This window comes from Stylophora pistillata, chromosome 11 (genome assembly GCF_964205215.1).
Source record: "Stylophora pistillata chromosome 11, jaStyPist1.2, whole genome shotgun sequence".
Lineage (NCBI taxonomy): Eukaryota > Metazoa > Cnidaria > Anthozoa > Scleractinia > Pocilloporidae > Stylophora > Stylophora pistillata.
In genome coordinates, this window is record NC_142529.1 from 12495801 (window position 1) to 12515800 (window position 20000).

The 20000-nt window shown below is 36.9% G+C and overlaps 2 protein-coding genes and 1 pseudogene across 8 annotated transcripts in view; 1 reads left to right on the forward strand and 2 right to left on the reverse strand.

Moving 5' to 3' along the window:
* LOC111326783 (transient receptor potential cation channel subfamily A member 1) overlaps positions 1-9937 on the forward strand; it is a 36865-nt gene extending 26928 nt beyond the window's left edge. For 6 of the 7 annotated variants that reach the window (XM_088737996.1, XM_088737998.1, XM_088737997.1 and 3 more), the window contains 12 exons: positions 246-317; positions 1473-1641; positions 2284-2328; positions 2853-2933; positions 3272-3438; positions 4301-4361; positions 4524-4592; positions 5526-5699; positions 6259-6327; positions 7234-7344; positions 7820-7929; positions 9294-9937. In XM_088737996.1, coding sequence (XP_088594122.1) covers positions 246-317; positions 1473-1641; positions 2284-2328; positions 2853-2933; positions 3272-3438; positions 4301-4361; positions 4524-4592; positions 5526-5699; positions 6259-6327; positions 7234-7344; positions 7820-7929; positions 9294-9423 — 1258 coding nt within the window. In that variant the 3' untranslated portion in view covers positions 9424-9937. The remainder of the gene's footprint in view (positions 1-245; positions 318-1472; positions 1642-2283; positions 2329-2852; positions 2934-3271; positions 3439-4300; positions 4362-4523; positions 4593-5525; positions 5700-6258; positions 6328-7233; positions 7345-7819; positions 7930-9293) is intronic. The other variant, XM_088738001.1, reaches the window with a different exon arrangement.
* LOC148720098 (uncharacterized) lies at positions 7972-12365 on the reverse strand (annotated as a pseudogene).
* Positions 12366-16395: 4030 nt separating this feature from the next.
* On the reverse strand, positions 16396-18714 carry LOC111326811 (adenosine receptor A2b-like). The gene has a single exon (XM_022930890.2). It carries the CDS (start codon positions 17998-18000, stop codon positions 17143-17145), a length of 858 nt encoding a protein of 285 aa, XP_022786625.2. The 5' UTR covers positions 18001-18714; the 3' UTR covers positions 16396-17142.
* Positions 18715-20000: the final 1286 nt, after the last annotated feature.

The following is a 20000-nucleotide window of genomic DNA, read 5'->3' on the forward strand; positions in this document are numbered from 1 at the left end:
GACTCATAAGTTAAGCCTGCAAGCCGTATGGATTAGATAAATATGTCGATCGTCAAGATTGGTAAACCTCAGGTCGCAGTTATCTCTAAGACAGTTTTTTCGTAGAGTTACAGGTGCTACATGGTCTTATGACTCACTAGACCCATTATCCTTAAAGAGCTTTCTTCATCAGAGAATGTACCAACTGAAAGCGAAGTAATTTTGACATCAAATGAAAAGTATCTCTCTCTTTTTCCTGAATACAGGACTATGGCAGAAAGACGGCGAGAGAACTGCTTGACTCATCCAGTATGCTATGTGCTGATGAACAGCAAATGGTAAAATCAGGAAGCTTAAATTACTTTAACTACCACTGAAAGTAATAATAGACCAAATATTCATTTGGACTGATTACAACAAAAATATCTTCTAAAAGTTTGTCATTGTTTAGTTATTTTCCATTCATTGCTTTGAAATTGAGTCGTCAAGTTCTTTGTTACTTTCGGGGTCGATGTCGTCTGTCCCTGCACTTATTGATCTAAAGTCATGGTTAGTGCTAAGTTAATGAGATACTCATAAGACAGACCTAAGAACGGTTAAAGGATGATAGTTTCGAAAGAAACTGTTTGGGGCTGCGTCGGTGGGGGTAACGAAATAATTTTGGATATATCAACAAAGTTGAAATGGTAAATTGGCCACCGTAACGATTACAAAAGCTGACGTTTCGAGCGTTAGCCCTTCGGTCCGACGAAGGGCTAACGCTCGAAACGTCAGCTTTTGTAATCGTTACGGTGACCAATTTACCATTTCAACTTTGTTGATATATCCAAATTACTAAGAACGGTTAGTTACCGCCTCCTGGTTAGCTCAATTGGTAAAGTTCCGGACTGTGGTGCGGGAGGTCGAGGGTTCAAGCCCCGGCCGGACCAACACTCAGGGTCTTAGAATAACTGAGGAGAATGTGCTACCTTTCTATAATCTCAAGAAATGGATAGATATTTTAGTCATCTCGGATAAGAAAGTTAATTTCCCACGCACGAGATTACTGTGTGGTGGATGTCCTCCCTTGGGATGGGATGGGGTTGGGTTTCCACGGTGTAGAAAACTAGTAGGGAAGTTAGAGTCCTATTGTTTCTACACCTATCTTATGGTAAATCTCTAAATAAAATGAATGAATAAAAATAAATAAAATAAATAGAGAGTACTAATAGCTTAAGACTGAGTAAATATGTATATAAGTTATCAATGAAAACTAACAAAATGAAAAGAGGTTAATGAAAGTAGCTCAACTAAGCACAATGAAAGCTGTTCTTAGGTAGGCGTTTTTCAGGATCTATAAGGCCGAATCCTCTCGTCAGTTGTCGCCGTAAACTCAAACCAGTAACCACTAACTGACAGGTAATAGCAATGGTCCTGAGGGTTGCCCGCTTACAATTCAGGATGTAGAACTGTACAGAATAATGAGCAGTTTTTTGATAACTTTGACTTTATAGGAAGAAATTTGGTTGGATCACGTTTATCGTGAATCTTTCTTTGTACCTGGCCTTTCTTTTGCCATTTACTGGACTCGCCGTTTATCTCAAGGCCAACAGTATTGCACTGTGTGGTTATAAGTTTGAAAACTTGACAAAAGATCGCCAAGGCTACTATTTACACGTTTGGGTAAGTAACTTGCTCTTCAGATGCTGATCTGACAAAAAAGAGCAAAATACCAGAATTCTTTACCTTGCCACCTTTCCGCCAACCAATGTTCAATACCGGCTTGATACCCAGTTTCTTTTTATGTAAACACTCAAATAAAATTTTCTTTCGTCGTAACGACCTTTAATTCAGTTGAGTGTTTGAGATTGACCAGAGGTAAGGTTTTATTCAACAATTTTTTTCATAAAGAAAGTGCAGTATTGTTACCAACTGTTACCTATACCTAAGAAATTAATCGCACTTTCTATCTATCAATCGGTTTACCTACTAAGAAACCACTTGAGATGTTGGAAGAACACGAGACATAATTGTAAACCACAAAGTGCAGCCGTACGTGTGTAGCGCAGTTTAACAGAGCGGGAGGACGTTTCAGTTTTCTATGGGTATACTGGCACATTTATAGTAGATTTTTGACCAATCAGAGCGCGTGTTGTGTTTAAGTTATGTCCTAAATCTATTCAATTCAAACGTATGCAAGCTCATCTTTTCCAGCAGGAGTTCGCCAGACATTCATTTTTTTATCACCAACTCAAAAACGATCTACAAGTATAATTTATAACTGAGTTATGAATTAATGTAATATTCGTTTCCTCTTTTCACCAGGACTGGCACGATGACGACAGCATAACATGCAATGGCTCTCAAAAGGTAACAAGGGGTGGACTTAAGTTTCATAAGGTACCTCGATAAAAAAAAGTATCCCACGATAAGATATTGCAAGGATCTCAATTTAAATTCTGTCATCAAAGCATAAATTTGTAGTGAAACGAAATTATATGTGTTGCTATGGTTTCTTGTTGATTGGACCATTCTATAATCATGGCCCCTGTGTTCCTGGCCAGAGCCTTATTCTGCTAATTATGTTAGCAAGAAAAATCCATTAAATGACTCCCGGCAAAGAGGGTTTCAAACCAAGGTTATGAGAACTTAAAATCAACCTACTGATAGAGAAATGTACAGTAAGACCCAGAAAGCAGCACAAATGTATTGTGGTATCGATTTTTCGTCAACCTCCGCGAGATAATACTTTTCCTTTAAGCTATTTTTGCGATATTCCAATGTTCAGACTCCCCCTTTGAAAACTCAAGTGACAAGAGATTTGTAAAACTGGAGGCCTCTATATCTACCTACTGGATCCCACTCATTTTTATATTTATTTTCATAACTTTAAGACTGTCGTGCTTCTCCATTACGTTGTGATCGTGTTCGCCCTGATTCATCTCACGAAGGAAATTGTGCAAATCTTCAGACAGGTTAGTATGGCATCCAATCTAATATAAGACTATTGAGTGATGCTGAGTGGTCAGTTATGATTCTTCAGAAGAGCAACTTTTCGACTACGTATCCAAACCTATCTCATACTAATTTTGACAGTCTTCTTCAACTGCTTCCCGTCAATAAAGATACACAGAAATAGTTGATATGTGTTTTCCTTTACCTTCATTTTCTTTTAGGATTTTGTATCTTTCTATCAACTTTGGATTACATTTTACAACTGTTTTCTAAAAAGCCCAAAATGGAGGTCGATAAACTTATCTACCTGTTCACTAATCTGCATGTTTACTGATCCAATTATTTGTTTTTGTTACAGCGCCTAAAGTATTGGACTACCATCACAAACTACATCGAGTGGGTGATTTACGTGTCTGCTCTGGTGTTCGTGTTTCCGATCTGTGCCTGCAAAGCGCATTTTAAATCTGAAGCAGCAGCATTCTCCTTGTTTTTTGCTTGGCTCAATCTTGTTCTTTACCTCAGAAGGTAAGGCCCAAAGCTATTACCAAAGGCAAAATTGCAAAAATAATACAATAATTCTTTACCTCAGAAGGTAAGGCCCAAAGCTATTACCAAAGACAAAATTGCAAAAATAATACAATAATACTGTAAGAGCTTTCCTGGTTTTCAGGACCAGTGCCTAATGTTTATCGACAAAATGCATAATATCCGAATTTCTGAAATGGAATTACAAAACAGTTTTAATTTAGTTATCTTAGAAGTAGTATGCAGAAGAAGTATGCTGTTTTTGATGGGTTTCTTTAAAAGTTTTAAAACCTAACCGCCATGTCTACATACTTGAGGTGGCCAAGTGGTCTAATGCGCCGCCTTCAGGTCGCCCTCTACATTTTAATCAGACAGCTGAATACTGTAAAACTCAGTCAGATGTTTTATAATCTTCTCTTTGTACGTAACGGAGGAATCGATGAGATGAAATGAAAATGTGTGTCGATTCTAAGTCCCCTGCAAAGAAATTATTTCCTAACTCCATTTTCAGGGGCTGATACAGTTAAAGGTTTTCCTTCGTTCCTCGACTGAGCGATATAACATTTTTACTCAATAAATCGTTTATTTCCGACAACTTTCGAGGGTAGCCTACCAAATTTAGGGAACGACCACAACCACCGATGGGATAGCTTAGTGAGGGGTTAGAGTTGGTAGCCTGTGGTTATGTTAGGGATGTCTAATACCAAAGTCCTTGCAGTCATATCACCGAACAGATAGTAAGGCAACAAACTTGTATTTTCTATGCGAAGGGGGAATCGATGAATTGATCCACGAATATACTTCATTTTCCCGGGGTTTGATTAGAAAAACTCAAATGTCGTTATTTTTGTTATCTCTTCAGACTGTCGTACTATGGAAAGTATGTGATAATGTTGATGACGATGTTTCAAACACTTTTCCAGGTCTGGTTTAACTTTACCGTTTGAATTTTAGTCAAAATAGCTTTTCTCATTTTATTGAAGTTAGTCTCAGAGAAATGAACCAATGACCATGCAAACCACCAGCATGCGTCGGTTTTTTACGCAGCAAATGAAAAAAACTCTCACTTTTTTAACTCTTTGTAGGTCCTGCTTCTATTCTTCCTGTTTGTTGTAGCTTTCGGAACGACATTTTACTTACTCATGTATAACAAGGTGGGTACTTTTAACGTAAAAGCTTATTACTTTCTTGACATTTTGAGTTTTAGGCTCAACGTGGCTCATATTCAGGAAAGTTCATTTTTTAATGCATTGTAAATTGCACTTGGACGACCTAAGTCGAAGAAGAGCTGGTCGGATAGCATATAGAATCGCGTGAATTTAACCTAGATGATTAAATACGATTTAAGTACAGGTAAGAGTTGTTTCTTTCTTCTCGTAATGGAAGGACGAGGAAAATTGGGGGCACAAGAGCTTTCTAAGTCCCGTCAAATTTTCCAATTACACCTACCTCCTCCCGGTTAGCTCAATGGATAGAGCGCTGGACTGTTGTGCGGAAGGTCGAGGGTTCGAGTCCCGGTCGGACCAACATTTAAGGTCTTAAATTAATTGAGAAGAATATGCTACCTTTCTATAACATCAAGAAATGGTTAGATATTCTAGTCTTCTCGGATAGGGACGACTAAATGGGGGTCCCGTCTCCTACAGGGTTAGTAGGAGACGTTAATTTCCCACGCACGAGATTACTGTGTGATGGATGTCCTCCCCTGGGGTGGGATGGGCGGGTTAGGATTGATTGCGCTGTTGATCTGTCATTGTAAAGAGCGCTCTATAAGTGATAAATTGTAATTGTTGTAATTGTACCTCGGTATACGTTTGGCGTAAAAATCAATCCTTCTACAATATCACTACAGCTTAGATGAATATTTGGGAAAATAAATTTAAATTAGATGAAACCAGTACGCGAGTTATGTTTTGGAAACAAAAGAGTGTAATTGTATCCATAACTACATTCTGTTGTTTCTAAAACATAACTCAACGTGGGTAGATGGATTTATGGATCACTGAGCTTAGTGTCTACAATAGAGAGGTAAAATAGAGAGGTAACTGTAAACAGAGTTAACTTTTGTTTTATTTCGTTATGTTCAGACTAACTTTGAAACATTGGAATACGCCATGATGAAAACATTTACGATGACTCTGGGAGAGTTGAACTACGAAGCAGACTTCATTCCCGACATAAAACTGCACTATCCTCTGGCTTCAAACGTCATGTTCGTGTTTTTCTCCCTGGCGATGCCCATCATACTCATGAACATGCTGGTATGTTTCCATTGTTTCAGGAAGGGGTTGAAAGACAGTAAGATCATACAACCAGATTTTTTACGATAGGTAAACATACTGCGTGAGGTGGAAAGATTTGGAAGCCATGGCACCATTCATCTTAGTTTAGTAGTGCCTTCAGTTCTTAATGAGTGAGGAATAACAGTCCCTTTTAATAGAGCAAAATAAATTGAAAGTTTTTTCATCCCAAATGTGCAAGATATAGACCAGTACCTACAATACTATGAGGGCACTTTTACTTAACTTGGTAATTTAAATAATTCTAATTGTATAATTTGGATATATCAACAAAGTTGAAGTGGTAAATTGGCCACCGTAACGATTACAAAAGCTGACGTATTGAGCGTTAGCCCTTCGTCGGAGTGCTAACGCTCGAAACGTCGGCTTTTGTAATTGTTACGGTGCTGTTAAATTTACCACTTCAACTTTGTTGATATATCCAAATCATTTCGTTACTCCCACCGACGCAGCCCCTAACAGTTTCTTTCGAAACTATCAGCCTTTATCTAATTGTATAATGTTTCTTCTTTTAAATCAGATCGGTTTGGCTGTTGGGGATATTGACAAGATTCAGCAAAAGTCTGTTATGGCTCGTTATGTGATGCAGGTAAACCATACGACTAGCTCATTTTAAGTCCATATTTTGCAGCTGTTATATCCTCTTGCAAATGAAATTACGCCACAAACAGAACTAGGGATCATAAGAAGTATCTAGTAACGAAAGAAAACCTGCCAGTAGTTATAGCACCATTAATAATATCCATTCCAATTTCCTCAAATGTGGCTGCTGCGTCACCTGCTTTGTTTTTTTCCTAATTCATTCTGTAGAGCTGTAATCGGACAATGTGAATCGGACTGTTGGCCGTAATCGGACACTTGTACTCGGATTTTTAAAGCAGCCAATCATACTAAATCCACTCAGCTAGGTCCGCCACAGAATTGACCACCGTAGCGACAAACCTACAAAACTGGGGCAATGTTCATTGAACATGGAGGAATTTTTTTTACAATGTCTTTACTGGAGATATTTTCTAAATTAAATGTATTTGCCGTTTTTAAGAATTGTAATGGTTAGGATTAATTGGTAACAAGAATTCTTGTAGACCAGTTAGGTCTCTTATCATAATTGTGATTGACAAATCACTCCATGTATAATCACACACCGAAGTGGACTCCACTCAGTCCTACAACAATGATAAATAGTGTTGATGAAGATACGCCACTATGAATTCTTATCTACGCGTAGTTTGCACCTGTTAAAACTGTATTAGTATGAGCCTGAAATATTCTGCTATTTTCTTATTTTGTATTTGTCGTTTTTGAGAGAAAATACCAAATTGCAAGGAAGCGGAGATTTTTAAGTCAACCAAGGTCAACTGAATTGCACCCGGCGAACTAACAAATTTAGGCTAGATATTTCAACACACGTTCTTGGTGCGACGTAGCTTCAATGAAAACTTTGTATTTCCTGCTGTGAAAAATATGTGAAGCGTCAAATGAATGCATTTTACAGGTTGAATTGCTACTTGAGCTCGAGGAGTCTCTCCCACAATGGATTTTGAGACGAGTGCAGATTGATAAATATGAAGAGTTTCCAAACAGAAAATCCAAGCTACAAACCAGAGTAAGACAGCAATGTTAAGTCAGGGCTAGAGGCTGATCAATATGTGTGATTTAGCAGCTAACGTCGGACGTTCCGAGTCTAGTGTGGAAGACGATCAGTCTGACATGGGCCGTAGACGAGTTCAGTTTGAAAATCTCGAGTTCATTCTACAATTCAAAAATATGAGATGATTTTAACTTAAAAGTACCTGGGCTAGAAAAAAGCTTAAGATTGAGGAAATATGTGTTTATAGAAATCTTGAGGCTCTCGTCAGCCTAGGAGATAACATAATTTTTTAATCACGCTCGCCGGTTGTATACTAAAATCGGCGTTGCTCATTCTGAATTATATTGAAATTTCGGCCAATCAAAAACGATATTTTAGATTTTGAAAATGAAAGGTCACTTTTTAGGAACAAGTAGGATAAAGATACTTTGCTAAATTCATTTTTTCACTCACCCATTTACTTAATCGAGTTATTAATTCATTTTTCAAGCTTTACGAGAAGATCATTGGGTTTGGAAAAGCAGAAAGTAAAGGAGAGGACGATGGCGTCCCTCCAGCTATGGCACAAATTATTGACAGGATGATGGAGCAAGACGCAAAGTAAGGAATTTTCATTTAGGAGATAAAAAAACAGCAAACAACAACAGCAAAAACAAGTTTATTTGTTAAGGCAGGTTACTAAAGGCAAGACCATAAGTCCTGATGTGGACCTGCACACTAAATTAACATTATAATCACAATTGCACGATTTAAAATCTATGAATATAAAAATACAAGGATGCAAGGTATGTAAATATTAAAGCTGTTCCTATAAACCTATCTGAAAAGACAAATATAAAAGTTGTTATCACGTAAACTATGATGTATGCTTAAAAATAGTTAAAATCATCAATCCATCTTTATTTTTAATCATGGATGACTCTTTGGAATATGATATTTTATTAAAATGTCCTTATTTTTATTCAATTCTTTCAGAATAATTGGAATAGAGGGAGCTTTCTTAAAGCGATCTGGAAGAGAATTCCAAGCTATAGCTGCCCTATGCTTAAAACTGATAGTCTTCCCATTTCCGTTTTTGTTCTATGGATATCTATATTTAAAATCTTTCTTAGATTGTATCTGTGTTCCTGCTTCGAAACCAAACTTCGAAGAGCTTATCCCCGCTTTCTCCAAACTATTGTTAATCACTGATAGGAGAATCTAACAGTAGGAAGATCATCCTGTTTGTTGCCGGAGAAGATGAGCTTTTCCCTGTTCTGTCATATGGTTTTTTTGCGCTTTCGTGACTTTTCTGTCAAACAGTTTAATTCTAACTTTCCGCTCCCAATTTTAACTTTTGACCTTCAATTTTAACCTTATTCGCTGTTTGAGATTTATTGATGTGTTCCTAGCCGATGAGCATGCTGAACTTTTTGCATGTATATTAACTCACGAAACGCACCTCTTTTTTTATCTAGATTGCGTCTTTTTCCCAATCAATAACATAGCAACACTAAAACAAAACAAGCAATCATATCATATTTCGAGGCTTGTTTAGTGTAACCAATCAAATTACACGGAAATGAAAGACCGTGGTCATAATAAAGCGAATTCTGCATCTTTTGTGCCCTAACCTTTTCAAAAATTTTGTGATAAAATTTGGTTAAATTTTTAGATTTTGCGTTTTCAAATAAAAATGTAAGAGTGTTGTAATTGATCTGAATGGGGTCCACTTTTGGTTCGAAAAAATGCTTCTGATTTCAATTAAACTCGTTCGATCTTTGTTTGTTCGATTTTTAAAATCCCGCATATGATTTCAGACCATATTGCAATCCACCCAGTTCAATTGCTATCATTTATCGTTTGTCTCTCCTTTGGAAAAAAGACCCTTTTTGCTTGATATTTTCCCACAGTTCCACTTCAGTTCGTTGCAACAATTCATTTTATGTTTCATCGATACCTTTTTTTCTATTTGTAAAACATAGGATAGAAGAAATACACGCCATGATGAAGGAACAATCCGAGATCCTTAAAGTCATCGGTCGCCGTGAAGGAGTGGAAGATGCTTCATCCAACAGAAAGAGTCTTATCGGATGGTTCTTGAAGAAACAATAGATTTGATGAAATGCATGACAATCATCTCCATGTTCTTTTTTCTAAAATATGGCTTAGGTTTACAGCTGAAACGTTAAAAAGGTGACTTAAAAAAATTGTGGAAAATTTCTGGACGAAGACAGCAGGAATATTAACTATACGTTCTCTAGTGCTGTTAGGTGATGCAATGCAGTCATTGTCAATATAATCAATGGAGGTTAAACTGAACAAAGAAAAAAGAACTAGGTAGCGGTTGTACGTTTTTTTCTCCTTTTTTGTCTTTCTTGATCTTCATATGGTAATAACAAAACATGCTAACATAGGTATAAACGACGGAGTTCACTGATACAGATAGTCAGCTTTATCTAAAAAAAAGATCCCGCACAGTACCGTGAAGGTAAAACCATTACCGCACTGTTTAATTAAAAATTGTAATGATTAATGAGAAGTTCAAGCTGATTTGCTTTTTGGTGTAGAGCGTTGTAAAATTAAATTGCTACTGGAATCTCTTAATATATCACTACCATAAATACAAGCGTTTGTGACACGTTTCTGTATCACGTTATCGAAGACGCTGATTTTGGAGAAGAGGGGTGCGTATATGAGATGGTGAGTAATTCATGGCGCGTATAAATGAAAATTAGCTCCAAGTCATTCACGATCGTGATTCTTCCTGTCCTCAGCCAATTTTTTGTATAATTTTTTGTCATGATGCGCTACACCAGCAGAAATTAAAGTCTTTGCAAGGCTGCAGATCATTGACGATCATTGACGATCATTGACGAACTCATTAGATCAACGCCGTCGTGGTTTTCTTACAGTCCTTACTTTATCCATCCATGCCACTGCCAGTGTCTCAGTCACTTAAATTCACGATGTCACTGTCACTTTCGCCGTCATTGTCAGTGTCACTCTCAACGTCCTTTTCTCTATCACTGTCTCAGTCTCTGTTTCTGTGTTTGTCTGCGTCTCTGTCACTGTCACTTCATCGTCACTGTCGCTATCAGTATCACTGTCACTGTCACTACCAAGGTGACTGTCAAGGTCATTGTCACTCTCTGTCACAATCATTGTCATTGTCTGTCACTATAACTACTACCGTCAATGTCATGTGCATAAAAAATTTTGAGATTTCCAACAACTTCTTATATAACGGGCTTGTTTCATCCTATCTTTGGCCCTGCCCTCGGATAAAAACCATTGATATGTATGAATTTTTTCAGAACCTCTGTTAACTTGAAAATTCTTCCATAATCAATAAAGCCATCGCCATTTTTTGTCACCGTCACTCTTACTGTCTCTAGGAAGACATAGCCTTGAACAACTTTGACAATCTCCTTAGCGGCTTTCCTGATCTCACCCGCTGTTCAAATTCCCTTTACGTGACTTCTGGCAGGAAAGTTTTCAACCCTTTTACGCAAATGTTCCTTGTGAGCTCACAATCATCATCGCACAGGTCAGGTTTACGCGTAGGTTTGCTCGGTTATTCACATTCTTTCTCTTTCAGGAGGACTCTTTCGAGCCACCACTACCGCTACTATTACTACTGCTTAACTCTGTATCTGAAGAAACTTATGTAATGTATCCTCAGCAACTCTATCTCCTTTGTTCAGAGGTGGATGAAGGAGTGAGTGATGTTATCTGTTACAAACACTGAAGAGACGGTATCGTCCCTTTACAACGCCTTCGAATATGTCTCTCTCCTAAGCAATTCATGCACAGTTTCTTGCTTAGTACAAACTCTTTCTGTACCCCATATGGCCTGTCTCTGAACTTGAAGCATTTCTGTAGTTGATGAGAACCATTGCAGAAGAGGCGAGCAATTGGAGACTTAGGTTTCTTTGACACTTGTATCACTAAACCAGGTGTTGATCTCAGAATAGGAAGTACATTTGGTCTTTGACATCCTTACAGCTTGAGGATAAACGTAAAGACAGACCGGTCACGCAGCATTATCGCCTTCATCTTGTTTTATTCTTCTCACAAGCGTTCTCACAAGGGATTTTTCCTTTTTGTGAATGATAATCGGAGGTTTTATGAAAATTGGTATCAGCAAGGGCTGATTGTGTATCAGACTCTAAGGTTTCATCAATATTTGTTTCTTTTACTGACAAAAGGTAAATAAACGTTCGCGACCTTTTGGCTTTTGTGTATGTGTAAGAGCCGATTTTCTAGAGGCAGAGTTGATCTCAGACAGAGACCTTTCTATGATGTTTTCTGGGTACCATCTTGCTTTGAAGCGTTGTTTGAATCTAGACGCTCCCTTCAAATGTTTCTTTCGAAGGGTTAGTACTAAGAAATATTATTGCTTCGCCTTTAATGAAACCATATTTTTATCCTGGTGGGTGGCACGAAGCGAAGTGCGTAAATAGGAAGGTCTCTGTCGGCTTGTAGTAGGTTCTGATGTCAAAGATGGAATCTTTAGCGAATCCTTCCCCTTTAAATACTGTGGTATCGAGGAGAGATTTGGTTCTCTGATATTTCGGCCGTGGACTTGATGGAAAGGTGAAAATTGTAAGCTTGTTTTATACATCGATCTACCTCTGTCGCAGTCCCATAGGAAGAAAACGTCATCATCGTAAGGTTTTTATTCTCTTGTTGGCTTGGTTAAACATACCTTGAGAAGAAGAAACAAATATAGTATATGAAGCACACACATTGTCATCGTCAATCTCACTCTCTCTGTTAATGTCATTGCCACTACCACTGTCAGTGTTACTGTCACTTTTACTATCTCTGTCACTATCACTATCACAGTCAGTCTCTCTCTCTTTCATTCTTACAATCAATCAGTGTCACAGCCACTGTCACTATCCCCGACAGTGTCTCTTTCACCTTAATTGATAGTGTCCCTGTCACTTTCATTGTCCTTGTCAAAGCCTCTGCCTTTCACTGTCACTATCACTTTCTTTGTTCCCATCCCTACTTCTGTCACTGTCAGAGTCAGTGTAATTTCAATGCCACTGTTACTGTTTGTCACTGTTTTCTTATCAGTAAAGAGCTAGTTCTAGCGTTAAGTGTAAGCGCATGCGTAGAATGAACCCTAGAGTGCATGGTTCAAAGCAAGGGCTGCCTTCGTGAATAATTCCTTGCTTGATGTACGCGAAAGGAATTCGATGGCTATTACGCTCAATTTACATACAAAGTCACACAGCGTTCGCGGTAGACCCACACTAAAACTTGTGGAGCGTTTTGGGAACGGGTCGGTCCGCGAACTTTACGAGAGATTAATTTACGAGCGAACCTTTACGAGTGAACCTTCTATCGAGAAATAGCAAGCGAAAGCTGCTATATTAAACGAACTATCTCATATTATGTTTACATGTAAACACAACCGTGTATTTTGACGTGATCGACAACGCAGTAGAATATCAGAAGCTACTCTGAAACGTCTCAGAAGAAAGAGCAGAAAACTGAAGGAATTTGTTTATGAGCGTATTCGTCCAAGCATACCGAAGTCCTCTACGTTATGCGAAGGTTAGAAGAGTCACAAAGAATGTTTGTAAGCTTAATACGAAGAGGGTGAGATTAAATAAAGCTACACAACATGAGAAGAAGTATTTGTTGAATTGTTCTGTGAGGGTAGATCAAAAGATAATTAAATTGACGTATAGAGCAAGTCGGTATTTATCAATGTTTTCTTGTAATAGACTCGTATGTCTTTTTGAGTGTCAGACACACGTATCAAACTATTGTAAATTTCAACTGAGTTCAGATATAGAGAAAAACCCTGGTCTTACTCCAATGTACATTGACCCAAGCAAAACAATAACGGCACCATATAGCCAAGCTAATGAGTTGGTATTTGGACAAAATTCAGGACAACAATGTGGCAATGAGTTTATACTCTTTGATTTACAATAACAAACAAGGAATCAATTCTATTCTGCTAATGATCTCGTGTCAATAATACATATTGGAAATCATTTGTATTCAAGTTTGTCTCAGTTAACCAGACAATCATTTTTAATGCAGACAGAATTACCCAGACTTTTAAATGTGTTTGAGACTGACTATGAACTTCAATAAAGTGAAAGCTACTCTAGTCATGCTGGTACTAGTGTACTTCGCTGTTTGGTACTGGTGTCTAGTACTGTCTGGTACTAGTGTACTTCGCTGTTTGCTACCGGTGTCTAGTACTGTCTGGTACTTGTGTACTTCGCTGTTTCGGCTACAAGACTGTGGAGTAGTATACCTATTGAAATTAGGAAACTAGATTCTATAGCATGTTTTAAAAAGAACATTGCTAAGATTTTTAAGGAACAACATATGTTTGCATCATTTTACTATTTAATAATATCTTCTTAATTGAATCTTGTCTTATTTTAAATGCTTATTTTAAATGCTTATTTTAAATGTTTACATATTTTAGCTTATATATTTATCTGATTGTATATTGTTGTGTAATCTGTGAGGGCCACAAGTTTATTAGCCTCTGGCTATTAATTGCTACCCTCTTTAAATAAAGCCTTTCATTCATTCATTCGTTCACTATTCATCAAGAACCTACAATAGAAGGATAGTAGTACTGTGCCTCCTTAGATAGAGCCTTTCAATCACTTATATCCAAACATTTCAACAATTTGTCTTGACAGTAGGATGTACTGCAGTTGCTATCTAGTGTAAAGGTAATGTGGGCTTGAAAATATTTGATTCTCATGCAAGGGATATTTATGGTAGAAACCATCCTGTGTGCTTGTTGAAGTATCATCACTGAATAGCTTAGTACATTATTACAATGATATATTTGAGTCAAAAGGGGTTAAAATTAACAAAGTTCAAAAGAGTACCCTTTTCAGAGTCATGCCTGTGGAACTAGAAAGTTCAATGTGAGTTGTGCTGTGGCTGTCTATTCACTCTGCAACTCCGTAATAAAATCATGTCTATTCACTCTGCAACTCCGTAATAAAATCATGTAGTTATTGGAATTCAAACACCTTATCTAATGTAGTATGGCAATATGGCATCTAATATCAGTATGGCAGAAGATTATATGAAAAATCATCTTTAAACAAGTATTTACTGTTGGATGATTTGCCGAAAACTGTTGATGTTTGTGGAACTGAAGTAATTTATAAGTTTAGATCCTAAAAGTGGTTACAGTGAAGGAATATTGTCTGATTCAGTTGACAGCAAATCAGTTCTTGAAAAAGTTTTTTGTATGACAAGTATTTTTAAACCCACTGAAAGGTCAAAATATGTGTATTCCCTCTTGGTATTTAATGAAAGTCAAAATTAATGCCTCTCATTGAATATAATAAAACTATAAATAGCACTGCTTCTCTAGTTGAGGCCATCAGCAATATTCAATATTCAGAGATTTTTCTATTTGAAACAATATGAGCTATTGAACAGTAATATAATTGCTTCAATCTACTGATTTCTGACAGCTCCCCTTGGGTGAACATTTGGCAACAAACTATGACTCGGTACCAATAGTGGATAAAAAATTCCCCTCTCCTTGCAGTCAAAGGCAAACTCAGGGTTCGTAAAAGCCTTGAAAGTCCTTGAAGATGCTTGAATTTAAAAGTAATACATTCAAGGCCTCGAAAGTACTCAAATTTGAGGACTTGGGCTTGATTTTTGCAGTGCTTTTTCTTTAGCAATTTTCAACTTGAAAATAATTTTCAAATCGCACTATCAAGTGAAAAACCTTAAGAAATGGATTATATGTAGATAAAAATAACCGCCGATTTTGTAGATTTCACCGTCGGTTAACTATCGAAACAATTTTGCATATGCAACTTTCTTTCGCTCATGTTTCATCTAGCGTTCGATTTCGTAAAGTAATTTGTAATTATAGCTTTTATAAAGCCATTTTAGTTTCCTTTCAATCGATGGAAATAAAAAATGAGAAACCCAATGGCCACCGATTCGGTAAATAGTTTTGCCGTACACGTCTATCGAAATAAATTTGCATAAGCATGAAAACAAATCTCGCTCTTCTCGTGTTACTTAACGAATATCATTCTGTTTTCGTAAGGTAATGCGAGCTCTCGTGTCTCAATATCTGAGTGAGAATTCTTCTAATCGAAGACCTTCTCATACCAGAGATTTGCAAACAGTAAGTTGTAGCGAAGACCAACATAGCCGCTCGATCGAAGCGTGATTGATTTTCAGCGGGTGCTTCTTGGGACTGTTTTTTACCGTTGCTCTTCAAAAACGTTGAACGGATGCAAGTAACTGTTAAACGGATGGATTTTTTTTTTAAACGGATAAGTTAACCGTTTAAACGTTTCGTCGAAAACGTTAAACGGATGAGCAAAGCGTTTAAACGGATGAAGAAAGCATTTAAACGCTTTGATGATCCGTTTTAAACGGATAATAAACGGATAGTAAACGGATTATTTCGTTAAACGGTAAAGCGTTAGTGTACGAAATCCTGTGCCCGGTCACAATTACAGTACTTTCATGGAAAAGCTGAGAAATTATCTTAAGTAATTTTAAATTGCTTAGGCAAACCTTTCCAAAAGTGGTCCTTCAAGTTTTCTAAAACTTAGCCTTCAAAGTCATTGAAAAATCCTTGAATTTCAACCTCTGGCATCTGTAGGAACCTACTCCTATATGGTAATATATTATTTTGATTGTTGTCTAGTACCATAACAACGTTCATTACACTCCAGCAGACAAAATGAACACAAGTAGACTTATTCATGACCGGCAATGACGAAATTGCGTAACGACAGTTACAATGGCAGTCCCCTAAAGAAAACACCAGATGTGCGATATTGAAAGCCCGAGTTCACGTAGCTGTATGCGTCTAGTTTATTTTAAGGCTCAGCGTGGTCCTTCCATGTGCTTCACAGCAACTTGCTATCAATAGGTGTCCTGAGCACAGTTACATAAACGTCATATAAAGTTGCATAAAGCTAATATTCTATAACATGAAATTAATGTTAACGCATGCATAATATTAAAATGTTTATGCCAAAAGTTAATGTATATACAATATATCATCATCTGGAAAAATGATTAAAAACTAAACAACTGGGGTAGTAAAAAAGACGTCTTTGCGATTTAATGGCTTCAGTTTTTGAGACATTAATAAACAGACTGTTACGAAAAAAGCCAACGTTCAATTTTTTACAGTTCTTCATTGGGCTTCGTTTATGCGGTTCTTTATTGAGCTTCACTTTATACAGTTCCTCTTCGAGCTTCTTCAACCTAATCTTAACCCTTACCTATCACACCAGAAGACCATAGAATAAGATCTAATTTTCCAGCTTTAGTTTTGTACTAGATTTTGAAATATCAAGTCAGTCAAGTTGTAACTCGCTTTTTTTTTTTTTACAACAGCTTGTATTGCCAGAATAAAAACGAACAGGAGATGAGAATTTTTGCTCAGTGACTCCTTTGTTCGTGCTTAGTCCTCAACGCAGTGGTATGAACAGAGAGTTTTAGCTGTTTTATGGACCGGTATTTATCCACTGGAGATCTAGAGTCGAGCTTGTGTATCAACATGTTCGACTGTTTTCAGTCTCATCTTTTCGCAATGCCCTCTTAGTGCATTGGTAATCATATAAAATATGAAAATTGTAGTTTTTGGAAATCTTGACAATCGTAATTCTGCAATCTTGACAATTTTCTACACAAACTAGCAACTTTCAATGAAGTAGAATCGCGGAAAACTGAAAGAAAAGGAAAAAAAACCGGGAGAAATAGGTTATAAAGAATATCTAATGCACGTTTGGATGGACTGAAGTAATGAATACCACAATGTTCTGTTTCGATAATTGCCATTTAAGTCTCACAAAAAATATTTCGCATTAGTATGCTCCTGATAGATTGTCGAATATCCTTCATTCTCCAGAGATAAATGATAGGATTCAGCCATGAGTTAATGAACATTAGTGTTTGAGACCATCTTTGCCAAGTTGGACGGTCATTAGACATTGCCATGATAAGAAGACTAGCATGATATGGCAGATAACAAACTAAAAACACAAGATATACATAAAATGTGCTGACTGCGGATTTGTTTAGCCTCGTGGCTTTTGCTAATTCACCATTCTGTGCTGCGTGTTGTACCTGTAAAAGTTTAATCTGGTTTGCGTGATGTCTTACTGCAAAATAAAGTCTGAAGTTTATAACTGTTATGACAATGAAGCAAAGACTCCAAACGATGATTTGGATGTTTTTATGTTTATTTGTAATTTTCGCGATCAGAAAGCAAAAGAATGTAATAAGAGCACTGACCACCCATGCTAAAATTGCCACACCAAGAACGCGCTTGTTAGTCACAAGTTCCTGATATCTGAGATGAAGATGAACCGCCAGGAATCTGTCCAGATTCAGAGCCATAACACCGAGGAATGAAGCGTTAACGAATGCAGCTTGGACGAACCAGAATACTGTGTCTACCGTTTCCTTCCAAATATTCAAGTTTACAATGAATATTGGCTGAACAACTAAACCAACAGCGACATCAGAAATAGCAAGACTCAGCAGCAATGTTTTCAAAGGTTTTGATAAAGAAGAATTTTTCCTTATGGCTTGGATTGTCAAACTGTTGAAAGCGATCGTCGTAAATGCTGAAAGGGCGTTCACAAAGGCAATAATAGTGTACTCTGAAGTGGATGGGACTTCTACATTAGCCATTCTGCATTGGACAATAATCTTCGAGACCAAACCGTTTAAGTACAAATTATTGTGCGGAAAACTGCCTCCCCGCCGATTCCAGACTAAAATAAATTGATCTTAGAATACAACCAGATGGTTAAAACGCATTCTCAATTCGATTGTCGTTTAATTGACAACGAAGCTATCATCTATTTTCTCTAAATATCACACAATCGCGCGACTGCTTTGTACTCTTGCGTATTTTAGGTACTATTTCCTCCCAAATCAAAATTAAGGACATGATATTGAATGCGTTTTGCCAGTAAACTGAAATTCTAGGTAAATTTCAATTCCAAATTGTCTTGTTAAAGCTGAAAGCTTGTCAGTTTGAATATGCGTGTGCGTGGTTAGAGCCAACGCCGAGTCAGATGTCTAAGCTACTTTGAGAGGAGACAGAATGAATTAAAGACTGACAGCGTGACATGTGAAGTAGTTCCTAAAATGAATAATATATAGAACTCAATGTGTTTCCATCAACTCAGTCATTTATTGTGATATCATCCCCCGTTTCGGTCGCAAGTCTTTATTTCCATTTTAGATTGGCGACGACACTGAAACAAAATAAAATTGAAATATACAAAAATAGCAAGCTAAGCCTGAGGAATTTTTTTCAATCGTCAAAACATGAAAGACGCTGTCCATGAGGAAAATCGAAATTAGACAGGCTAGTCACACCTTCCAACTTTAATAACCAAACTATTTGAACAAAAGCCATTCAAAATTAATTCGTAAAAGAAGGCCGCTTTGCTGTCAAGATAAAAATAGAGCAATGAAAGAAAAACCCTTAGGCGTGAGCGGGCAGTATTTTAAGAATGTAAATATTGTAAATAGAAAATGTAAATAGTTTAGTCGGCTAGTATTAGTATCACACTGTAGTCTTATTTTGGTTATCGTTATTTTATTCTGTCTGTGTTATATTACAAATGATCACCTGTAAAAATATTGTGTCTAAATACAAGACATTATCATCGCAGTATACACTTCTGAATGCTTCAGATTACCAATAAAATTGATATTGGGTGCCATGGTGTAGCCTATTTGATTGTCACTACTACATAGATAAAAGCTAAACTTTTTAAAATTTTATACCCCTAGACTCTAAAAGGAAGTAAATGTCCCATCAACCTATTAAAACTATGCTTGAAACTAACGTCGTTTAGGGAACTTAGTCTGACAGGACCTGTCCCGACACAAATAAAACCTAAAAGTTCTACGATGGTAGACCCCTAGACCCTAAAATGGAGATAAATGTCCCATCAACCTATTAAAAACCTATGCTTGAAGCTAACGTCGTTTGACGAACTCAGTCCGATAAGACCTTGAAAGTCCTGGCAATGTTAAAGGAGCTAGAGACTACAGCTTTCTGCATGTTCCTTAGCACTGAATGACATTATTATTATTATTATTATTATTAACTTATTAAAATTAATTAAGTTTTCATTATTATATTATTATTATTATTATTATTATTATTAGAAATTTCATTATAGATTAATGCTGTCTATTTTCCTTTTGATGTATTAGGGAACATCACAAGATAACTAAATGGAAGCATTCTGCGAGTCTTACTTCAACCTTCTGAACATGAAAAAAGCAGTAGAAATTAAGGAAAGTCAAAATAAATCAAATGTTGCTTATGTTGTGCAGTATATGGATAAGGACATTGAACTGGAATTCTATTTTGGCTGGCTTACTGATGAACTGAAACAGAGTCAGGAAAAAACAGAAAGAACTATCATTTATTGCCAGACTATAAGATAATGTGGTTTACTTTATGCTACCATTAATGTTTTACTTTAATGTTTATCGGAAATGATTCAAAACATGTGCTTGTTGAAATTTTGCATTCCTGCACTCCTGAAGCCAATACGCATAACATTTTGGAGTCCTTTCAGTCTGACAATGGTACCATCCGGCTACTAATAGCAACAATAGCCTTTGGAATGGGCGTTGACTGCTGAGGTCTTCATAGAGTCATA

Bases quoted from the DNA above. Each gene is read 5' to 3' on its own strand.
- LOC111326811 (XM_022930890.2), bottom strand. From the start codon at position 18,000: ATGGCTAATGTAGAAGTCCCATCCACTTCAGAGTACACTATTATTGCC.